Source organism: Bufo bufo, chromosome 8, assembly GCF_905171765.1.
Source record: "Bufo bufo chromosome 8, aBufBuf1.1, whole genome shotgun sequence".
NCBI lineage: Eukaryota > Metazoa > Chordata > Amphibia > Anura > Bufonidae > Bufo > Bufo bufo.
Genome location: NC_053396.1, coordinates 173,567,751 through 173,579,482, shown reverse-complemented (window position 1 = coordinate 173,579,482; position 11,732 = coordinate 173,567,751). Strand labels below are relative to the sequence as shown.

The 11,732-nt window shown below is 42.3% G+C and overlaps 1 protein-coding gene across 1 annotated transcript; it reads right to left on the bottom strand.

Annotated features, from left to right (window-relative positions):
- Positions 1-463: 463 nt before the first annotated feature.
- On the bottom strand, positions 464-10,243 carry P2RY10 (P2Y receptor family member 10). Its single transcript, XM_040405876.1, has 2 exons — positions 10,172-10,243; positions 464-2,471 (listed from the first exon to the last, which is right to left on the bottom strand). Exons 1-2 carry the CDS (start codon positions 10,191-10,193, stop codon positions 1,456-1,458), a joined length of 1,038 nt encoding a protein of 345 aa, XP_040261810.1. The 5' UTR covers positions 10,194-10,243; the 3' UTR covers positions 464-1,455.
- Positions 10,244-11,732: the final 1,489 nt, after the last annotated feature.

Here is an 11,732-nt window from a genome sequence, read left to right as displayed (position 1 = left end):
ATTCTGGAGTATATGCAAATTTCTATTATAAAAACTTAAGCAGCAACTTTTCCAATTTCCAATATTTATCTAATTCTCAAAACTTTTGGCCACGACTGTAGATCAACCTGACGCAACTAGAACCCTTCTGCTGAGAGTTTGACTAGCTGGAATGTTACCTGCTATCCACTGCTGTGACTCCTGGCTATCATTAATAGAGGAAAAAACAGCAACTGAGGGACCCCTATCCTGTTAATAAGCCTTCACACCACTGTCTAGGGACTTTTAAAGGGTAACAAAACCTTTAGTAAAAAAACTAAGTGGAAGCAGCACTGCTCACAGCACCCTGTCCCCTCATCTTTCATTGGCTAAGCTCGGCTTTGCTCTTGCGGTGTATGGATCCCAAATACTTTCAAAAAAAGTCAGTGGCAGAGAGCTCTGAGCAGTGCAACTTCCCTTTTTTTAAATTATCAAAGGTCCTCTAATCCTGATAAATGCTCAAATTCATTTTTATGCAGATAAGGTTTTTGGTGCCCTGTGGGTGGGGCTGCTTCATTTGGTGCACCTCGTTTCCCCTGCAGCATCACTTCCACTTAGAGGACTGGATTTTCACAAAAAAGGTATGGTTATGTTGGGCTACCTTCCCTACATGGAGGTATGATTGTGGAGGTAACAGACTCCCTTTAAACAACATTGTGTCATAGGTGTGCAGCAAGCTCCTGAGGAGCTGGGGGAAAAAGATGGGAGTGGTAGTGGCCCTGATGAGATATAGTGTCATGGTGTATTCCCTTAGGCCATCTCTCCCTGGGTTTGGTGCAGTGAAAAGGAAGTGTGAAAAAATCAGGCAGACATAGGAGAACATCAAACGGCTTTCTTTACTGAGTGCAAAGGATAACTTGCGGTACATCCTGTAATAGTAGGTCCAAGGTGCAGTTTCAAGGTGCAGCTGGTTAGATGACAATTGATGGCACTCAGAAGTATGACATCTGAGAAAAACTTTCTCTTTTGATTCGCCTTCACTACTGCAATAAACAGGCGCCTGTGGCTCTAGGTGTCCAATATGTAATGTAGGCTTTTGCGTTTGCCTTTCCTGAACTGCAGTGATGGGTGTTTTAACCCGTTCTCCCCATCTTGCAGCAGGGTCTGTAAAGCCAGATGGCAGAAACTGATGGATGTGATCCCAGTCTCCTCACTAGCCCAGCTAGCTCTCCCTCTTGACAGGAAGTTGAACCAGCCCACTCCTATCCAGAGGGGTGGGAAATGGAGTGGTTAGCTCCAATCCTACTGCCACCCATACGCCATCTGCTGGTGTAACAGTGTATGACATAGAAATATTTTACAGTAGCATTACAAACCAGACCATTTGCAGATACTCTATCTAGGGTATTGCAGGTTCATAAAAAATTTTTTTATCAGCAACTCAATGAAATATTCTGAAAATAAATAAGTTTAGATTGAACAAATCCAACTAATTTATCACCTAATGGAAGTAACGCTTTCTTTGCTCATGAGACGAACGCGGACAACTGAGGAACTATGTTTGGCCAGTTCATTTTGGAACTCTGATGCGGTAAAATAATACAGGATAGGGTTCAAGCAGCAGTTGATACTCGCTAAGCACAGGGAGAAGGGGTGGAGGTCCATAATAACTTTATGCACTGGACAACTGTGGATTATATTCGAACTGACCATTACATAAAAGAAAAAAATGATGTGATAAGGAGTGAAGCAGACAAAAAACACAGAAGCGCAGGTTACCACCATCCGTAAAGCCTTGTGTTTTTCCTTCAGATTGTCACACCTCACTGAGTCATTTTTTAACTCAAATCTTGTTTTTAGGGTGCAATAGGTAATAATTATGAGGGGGATCAAGAAACCAGACAACTCTGCCCCTATGAGCATGATGATAACGGTCATAGTGTTCATCTTTTTCACTCCAAGATCAGCAAAACAACTGGTACTTGTGTTGCTCAATCCAGAGCTTCTGTATATTGGAAAAGGCAGACAAGCAGCCCCCACGACTAGCCATACACCTATGCAGATCGCAACGTCATACCTCCGTTTCCATCCTTTGGCTTTGAAAGGATTTGTGGTGAAGACGTAACGTTGAAAACTTATCAGAGTAAGAAACACAATACTTGCATACATATTGAGATACTTAAGGTAAAAGCACAGCAAGCATAGAAAGTTTCCAAAAGGCCAAGTGTGATTTACATAGTAATAAATCCGTAGGGGTAATGAGAGGACGTGTGAGAGGTCGGCCATCGCCAAATTGATCATGAATATGATGGCTTTGTTCTTCTTGTTGATCAAGCCTCTTAGAAGCCAAAGAGCAATGCTATTCGCAAGTAGGCCAGGTATGAATATGACGGTGTAGGTGACTGCATATAGGGTATGCTGGAATTTCAGGGTACTGTTGCAGTGATCTAGGCTGCTGTTTGCCATCTTTTGTTTTTGTGTTGTAGAAGACCTTTGTCGGATATTCTGGATCTCTGCACAAAGACAAGAATTACAATGTGAGTATTATAAAAGTTTATTTATCATTGAGACATCAGGGCTCTTTAAACCCTTAGTGACCACCAATATGCCTTTTTACAGTGTTCACCAAGGGGCCTTAGGCTGGGGCGCTGCCTTATTACGGCAGCCCAATCTAAGTGCTGCATGGGTCTCCCATGCATCCGAGAGTGGGTGTTCGCTCAGGTCAGGCCATATTCACGCAGTCAGTGTTCGGTCAGGGATTTCCATCAGTTGTTTTGGGCCAAAACCAGGTGCGGCTCTAAACAAAGAAAAGCTGCAGACCTTTGCCTTATACCTTATCTCTTTGGAGGCTCCAATCCTGGTTTTGGCTCCTAATCACTGACCAAAACACAGACGTGTGAATACAGCGTAATCCACATGTAGATTCTGTGGCCTGACCGCACCATGTACAAATTGCGGTCCCCAATGCACGGGATGGCAGAGCAACGGCCGTGTGCATGAGGCCTTAGTATTGTGATTAAAAGGAACAAATTATTGCTGCAAATGTCGGCTGCTACTACAATAGCTGCCATAAGAAATTCATTCAGAAAATTCAAAAAGCACCAGATTTTTTATGCCCTTTGATAAATCAGTGACAATGCCAATCAACTGCCCTTATTAATGAGCACGGCCCAGTGCAGGGATCAGCAACTTTCGGAATTCCAGCTGCTGTGAAACTACAACTCCTACAACACTTAGGCCCCTTTCACTCGGGCGAGATTTCCGCACGGGTGCAATGCGTGAGGCGAACGCATTGCACCCGCACTGAATCCGGACCCATTCATTTCTATGGGGCTGTGCACATGAGCAGTGATTTTCACGCATCACTTGTGCGTTGCGTGAAAAACGCAGCATGCTCCTCTTTGTGCATTTTTCACGTAACGCAGGCCCCATAGAAATGAATGGGGTTGCGTGAAAATCGCAAACATCAGCAAGCAAGTGCGGATGCGGTGCGATTTTCACGCATGGTTTCTAGGTGACGATCAGTATGGGGACCCGATCATTATTATTTTCCCTTATAACATGGTTATAAGGGAAAATAATAGCATTCTGAATACAGAATGCATAGTAAAATAGGGCTGGAGGGGTTAAAAAAAATTCAAAATAATTTAACTCACCTTAATCAACTTGTTCGCGCAGCCGGCATCTCTTCTGTCTTGTTCTGTGAGCAATAGGATCTTTGATGACGTCACTACGTTCATCACATGGTCCGTCACATGATCCATCACCATGGTGATGGATCATGTGATGAGCGTAGTGACGTCATCAAAGGTCATTTTCCTCACAGATGAAGACAGAAGAGATGCCGGCTGCGCGAACAAGTGGATTAAGGTGAGTTAAAAATATATATTTTTTAATTTAACCCCTCCAGCCCTATTTTACTATGCATTCTGTATTCAAAATGCTATTATTTTCCCTTATAACCATGTTATAAAGGAAAATAATACAATCTACACAACCTTGAACCCAAACCTGAACTACTGTGAAGAAGTTCTGGTCTGGATACCACAGTCAGTTTTTTATCACGCGCGTGCAAAACACATTGCACTGATTCTGTGCTACCAACAGATCTGTGGATTTCCTCTGAAGTGAATAAATATTAAGACTCACTTTGTCATCGTTGTGATCAATGATAGATGCTGTAATTGTCAGGCTACTGAGTAAATCTAAGGGTTTGATTAGATAAAGCATTGCGAAAATTCTGAGAATTCCCCAACATATGCCTCTGTATAGGTACATTTTTATGTCTGTTAAAGTGACAGCACCCATTTAAAGTAATATCTGGGCATAGCTTTTTGTAACTACAGAAACTTGTATAAAAAGCTGATGTAAAAGTCACCATAAACACTGTATGTGAATCCAGCCTAAAATTTAAAGAGTTTTTTGGGAGTACAATATTGATGACCTATCCTAGAGATAGCTCATCAATATCTGTTTGGCGGGGGTCATCACTTCCACTGAAGTGATGCAGAATATTCGCCATAAATTAGCAAATTTGAGAATTCGTGATCTCCAGTCATTGTTTACTTGATTGCGAAAATCGGCAATGTAATATATTCGCGATAAATTCGCTATTAAAATATTCTACACTATTTGCGAATACGAATATATAGCACTATATTCAAATTATTTGCAAATTCTCAAAGTGGCGATATTCGCGATTAAAATTCGCTATTCGCGCTCAACACTACCAAGCATATCGCTGTACATTGTATAGTGGCTGTGCTTGGGACTGAGCTGAGCCTAGGCCACGTAACTTGTAAATATGATGTCACTGGCCTAGGAAGAGGCAGCACCCCTCACCCAAGTGCCGTGGACTCTTCTAAAAGCTAATTGGCAGGGGGTCTGACATCTAACCTCCACGATTACCTATCCTGAAGACCTATCCACTTCCTGGCCCCAGGTCTCAACACAAAGGAAATGGCTTAAACTGCCCACTCAGCAAGCTAGCTGAGATGAATAACTACTGTAGCCAGTGATTAGGTGAGTGGACAGTCCAAGCCATTTCCTGTCAAACAGGAAGTGAAGAGCAGCAGAGATGAGAGCAGCATACGAATGGAAACAACGAGGAATTAGTAATAATAATAATGATTTCTTTTAAAACCATTCCAACCCTTTTTAAAATTAAATTATATCCCTGGAATACCCCTTTAGGAAACAGCAGTAACAGGAAACTTGCACACAAACAGCCTGCTGTATGGTCGCACAGCAGTGCTGTAGAGGCAAACTGCAAGCTATGGATTTGGCAGGCCTGAATAAATAGACATGGATTTTAGATGACATGTCCCATATTAAAAAATTCCTGAGGTCCCCAGAAATTAAAACCCCCAAGAAGTGACCATTTTGGAAAGAGCACCCCCGTACGAACATTTTAAGTTGTGGAAAGGGCAACTTTGACCAAACAGGTGTATTACAGAAATTAATATGTAGTGGTTGGTGAAAAGTGGATATGTAAGCTCTGTGGACAAAATCAGTTATAAGGTGTTAAAATTACAGAGTACATCAAGGATGAAATTATTTCATAGATGAGTGATAGATTCTGAAACAATCCTTGTTGCACAGGCCAGGTTTTTCAGGGCAGGTTCCACAATGGTGAATGGTGTCTTTCCTTATCTCTCTTTTGGAACACACCCTGCATCTTTTTTGGGTCCTTCCCTTTCTCGCTGTTTGGGGGACTTCACCAGGGAAATGTTGCCCTGGTACAACTCGGGCAGGGTAACTTACAGAAGTACTGGGACCCTCCATTGCTTGGTTTGAAAAAATTAGGGCCTTTATCACCACCTCTTGAAATTGTAGGAATGTTCTTGGATGGCCTCTAGATCTAAATAGCACAAACGCATTGTACAGCGCCATCTGTACAATGTGTACGGCCAGCTTTTTGTACCACTTTTGTTTTTCGTGTGGCATTGTAGGGCTTCAGAACTTGATCTGAAAGATCAACCCCCCCCCCCCCCATGTGTTTATTGAAGTCCAGGATGCAGTCTGGCTTGGGGACAGTGGTTGTGGTACCACGTACAGCGGCAGGGGAGCTGGTGTTACTGTGAATGGTGGTCAGTAATAAGACATCCCTCTTGTCCTTGTACTTAACCGCCAACGTGTTCTGATTGAGGAGAGCATGGCTTTTTCCTTTTCTTAGTGGTGCCCTACCAGGGATCTAGGGAGGCCTCTCTGATTTTTGCGTACTGTGCCGCACGCCACAGTACCTCTGGAAGCTAGGGACTAGAACAGTGGTAGACTGGTGTAATAATTATCATCCACGTAGAGATGGTAACCCTTATCCAGCAGTGAGTGCACACACACTCAATCTTCCCACTAACTCCTAGGACAGGGGGGCATTCTGGGGGTTCAATCTGGGTGTCCCTCCCTTTGTAAACCCGGAACTTGTGAGTGTACCCAGAGCTACTCTCATAGACTTTATACATTTGTATGCCATACCTTGCCCGCTTGCTGGGCACATACTGGCGGAATCTTACCCTCCCTTTGAAAAGTAATAGGGATTTGTCTACGAAGACATTTTGTTCTGGGTTGTACACTTCTGAGAACTTTACGTTGAAGTGGTCAAGAATGGGCCTAATTTTGAACAGACGGTCAAATGCGGAGTAATTCTGGGGTGGGCACTGTGCATTATCGTTGTAATGCAAAAAATTTCAGTATTGCTTGAAATCGATTATGGACCATGGCATTACTGTAAATTGGAGTGTGGTAAAAGACATCCGCACTCCAATACTGATTAATCTTAGTTTTTTTTTACTAAGCCCATATGCAGCAAGAGCCCCCAAAAGGTCATCATCTCTGCTGCATTTACTGGGGTCCAACCTTGGGGTCTAGCGTATGGTGTTGTGGGGTTCTGGGAAATAAATTGCTGGGCGTATACATTTCTTTGGGTTACCATCAAATTTATTAAATCTTCAGAGAAAAAGATTTAAAAAAATTCAATTTCTGTGAAGCCCGAACAATCTATCTGAATTCCTGAGCTGCCCACAAACTCAGGAATTTGGGGCTGATAATCCTCAGGGGGTGGGGTCCATATGGGGTCACTCTGGGGGCTGTCTCCACTGCTACGCTGGGGCGCCTTCTAGAGGGTCGCTCATCACCAGGTGATGATGATGAGGGGGTAGAGGAGTAGAGGAAAGTGGGATACTCTTCTCCCTCACTGGCCGACTCAGTATCAGAGGCAAGCATGGCGTATGCCTCTTCAGCTGAATATAGTCGTTGGGATGGACGGGCCATTTTTTTTTTATTGGGGTGTAACGTGTGAAATATGTAAAACTTTATTTAGTGTGGGGTATGTATGAGGTGCTTTCACACTTGAAGGGGCTTGTAATAAATTGGAAATTAAATTTAAGAGAAAAAAGGGAGAAGGAGAAAAGGAGAAAAAAAAATAAGCAAAAAAAAAAAACGATCTTCTGCACAATTTTTTTTTTAAAAGCGGTGAAAAATGAGCAGACGCGATCAGTAATGGACACTACTGATCGGTGCTCAGTGGTTTCAAAATGCACGCACGCAGATGGTGCGTTCGTGCAAAATGCTAAACTGACGCTAAACTAACACTAACAGAAATTGATTTATATATATATAAAACTAACTACCTACCACTAACTGCAGGTCTTTTTTCACAGAAAAAAAAGTTTAAAAAAAAGTGCTGATATAAATGAGCACACTAGTTATCGGTGCTCTGCAGCACGCACGCACACAGATCGTGCGTGCGTGCAAGCACTGTAGTATAAAAAATCACTACAGTGCTTGGTGGTTTCAAAATGCACGCATACAGATGGTGCGTTCGTGCAAAATGCTAAACTGACACTAACTGAAATTGATATATATATATATATATATATATATAAAACTAACTACCTACCACTAATTGCAGGTCTTTTTTCACAGAAAAAAATGTAAAAAAAAAAAACACAAAAATGTGCAGATGTAAGTGGGCACACTAGTTATTGGTGCTCTGCAGCACGCACGCACGCACACAGATCGTGCGTGCGTGCAAAAACTGTAGTATAAAAACTGGTTAAAAAGTGAACACTGACTAAAAATGTTATCTTATATCTATATCTCTATATATATATATATATATATATATATAGATATATAGATATATATATAGATATATAGATATATATATAGATAGATATAAATATAGAGCTCTCTGTATATTTATATAAACCCACAATTACACTTTATTCTTTTTTAACAAAAAAAACAAGAAAAAATGCCCCCAAAAAACACAGATGTGAAAAAAAAAAAGGAGCGCAAAAAAATAATCCCCTAGTGCTGATCAGCACTTGGCGGTCACAGCTCACACGCAGAAAAAGTTTTAAAAAAAAGGGACAGGGACGGAGGGTGGTTTAGGGATCTGGAACTGATGCAAATGGGGAAAAAAAATCACTGCAGCAGTTCCAGATGTTCTTCTTATTTTCTTTCTTCTTTCTTCTTCTTTCAGCAGGTAGAATCGCAGGAAAAGCGCAGTAGTGTGGAACCACAAATCCCAGCAGGTCAGATACAGCACGGAGGGTCACAGGTCCACTCTGCATGCAGTCACCAGCTAGAATGGCTGCATGCAGGGAGGATCTGCCCTTTCCTGTGCAGCTGTAGCGCTGCCATTGGCTGGAGTGTTGTTCCAGCCAATAGCAGCGCTGGCAGGGGACGCCAAACACTGGTGTCCCCTGCCTGACACAGGGGAGACAGGTGCTGACCAGTTCATCACCAGTCATCCCTGTACAAACCGTGTTCCACCCCCCTGCAGCTTCCTGGATGGATGAAAAATCATCCGGAGCTGCGATTGGCCGGTCTGCAGAAATCGGCCAATCGCAGCGATCCATGTTGCAGGGGAAGGGGGCGTAAAAAGCTCCCTCTGCCCCTTGCGAAAATGGCTGCCTGCCGCCCTGAGCAGCCATCATCACCAGGTCACCGAGCGATTTCGCTCAGGGACCGAGTGAACACAGAGCCGTAGCTCTACAGCGCTGGTATTTTAAACCCTGTTCCCAGCGCTGTACAGCTACGGCGCTGGTATCCTATGGGTTAATGGAAAGAATAGTTCTGTGGGCTATACTATTTCTGCCATCAAGCAAGAACACAAGTATGAACAGAGCTTAACATGGAAAACTGCACTTTGTTTACTCCAGGGGTGTAACTATAATTCATAGGACCCCATAGCAAAAGTGTAGGAAAAATAAAACCTCAGCATAGGTAACAATAATGAAAGATATGTATAATAGCACCATATATCAGAATACCCATATCCAGCATTTTGTTATTCCACACAAAAAAACAACCACGGTTTACCCTGCCTAGACATCTGATTCATGGAGATATGGATTCCACAAGACCTCTGAAGGTGCCCTGTGGAATTTGCCACCAAGACGTTAGCAGAAGATCCTTTATGTCCTGTAAATTGCAAGGTGTGGTCTCCATGGATTGAAATTATTTTTCCAGCACATAACATGGGTTGGATTGAGATATGGAGAATACAGAAATCAATCATGTCCCTTAAATCATGTCTTCAGATGGCTACTTCATTGGAAGCCTATGTTGCTGGTTCCATGGTTGTGCTTCTTTAGACCACTTTTGGTAGGTACCACTCCTCACAAGAAAAATTGCACAAGACGCTCCACTTTGGAGATGCTCCAACACAGTTGCCTGGGCATCACACTTTGGTCCTTGTCAAAGTCACTCAGATCAGTACCCATTTTCCTGCTTCCAAAAGATCAACTCCAAGAACTGTCTGTTCACTTGATGCTTAATATATCTCACCCTGGGACAGGTGTCATTCTAATTAGATGATAGATGTTATTCTTGTCATCTGACAATGATCTTAAGGTTATGGCTGATCAGTCTATAGCCATACATTCACGGGGATCCACAGGATCTACATGCAGCTCTCAGCTAATTGATTGCCAAAACGTATACTTGCTGGATTACGCTTGTACATACTTCAAAACATCATGTACATGTGCACCCCAGAACGTATAGGTGCATCCTGACCACCAGTAGTGAGATGCATGTGCCAGGCCACATCATGTATGGGCAGCCTAGATGACATATCCCTAGTCTTACCTAATCAAATATATGCATACTATGCATTTCTTAAGTACAATAAGCTGTTCTAAGCACATACTAATATTATAAAGATACAATAATGTACCCCCTAAACACTAAGAATAAAGCTTACCTTTTTGGTGAGCGACTCTCATCAGGTTGTGCTATGGAGTTGAGATAATCTGCAATAAAGCGCAGGGTGAAGAGGAAATACAGAAGTGAATGTACTGTAAACCACATCTTGTTTTCTTCACTTGTGTGGTTGACGTCTCACAGCATAAAAGCAGATGGGTTTTACGTCAAATGCAGGAACAAATTGACTTCACAACTAACCAGAGATAATAAAAATGACCTGCTAGAAAAGATAGACAGATAAGCTGCATTGTTTATTCCAGTCGTCCAAAAAAGTCAGAAGAAACAGAACCATTTGAAAGTAACTAACTAGCCCATTAGGGTAAGTATTTTTGATGTCCCCTGTCAGGGTATATGGACACTGAAGATGGGTGTTACATCATTCATGATCCGCACCAAGGCCTCATGCACACGACTGTATCTGTTTTGCAGTCTGCAAACCACAGATCTGCAAAACTCTGGATACCGGCCATGGTGGGCTCACAGTTTCCCTTCCTACATATCCAGTCCTATTGTAAAAAAGCTTATTTTTGTCCACAAAATGGCCAAAAATAGGACATGGTCTATTTTTTATTTTTTTTTCAGGGCGGACATATGGCTGCACATATATGAACAGCACACAGATGACACCCGTGTGCTGTCCGCATTTTTTTGAGGCCTCATAGAAATGAAAGGGTCTGCGCACAAATGAATGTGTGTCGGACGTAGAACAAAAATATGGTGGTGTGCACGAGGCCAAATAGAGAGGAAAAAAGTGGGTCATGTTGTGGAGCAACTACCATAAATTCTACTGTTCCCATTAAATTGATTGTGCATCCTGAAATATTTCCCCCAGGGGTCTTACCGGCTGTTGGGAGTTTAAAGAAGCTGTCCAACTTTTAAGGGTTTTAGACCTAAACTTGTTATGTCGCTTGGGGACAAGTCACTGTTGCTGCCAGTCATTTGCTGCAGTGGCGCATGTGACCCCATCAATGCCAAAAGTTTACATATGGAGACTGAAGCACTGGACCAACAGAGCCAGAACCAAGCATCGAGAAGCAGGTAAGTATGCTTCACGGGAGAAGTGGGAAGGGGGGGGGGGGGGGGGTATTTAGAAACCACACATATTTCATTTGAATACACAACAATAGACACAAGATAGACTACAGGCTTAGTGATCAATTAAAGGCCATGGAGATCCTTCCGGGCAATTTATTTTATTATTGCATTCTACTAATTTTGGGCTAAAAATAATTTTTCAGTTGGTCTTTATTAAAAGATTTCAACAGTTTTTCCTCTAGAGCTTCCACTTTCAGTGCGTTTGCAGACTGTGAGCAGCGAACAGTCTCTGATAGCTCGATCTGTAGTCCTTATCTATACTTACCTAACAGTTCATAAACACTCATAATACCTACATTCTTATATGTTTGATAAGAATTTAGCTTAAAGGGGTTGGCTACTTTCAGGCTACTTGTGAAAAATGTGTAGATAAGATGACTATATGGTACTTACTAATAAAGACTTTGTTGATATTGTGTGCTGTTTGCTATATTTCATAAACTAGGTCCCCTTGTTGAGCAAAT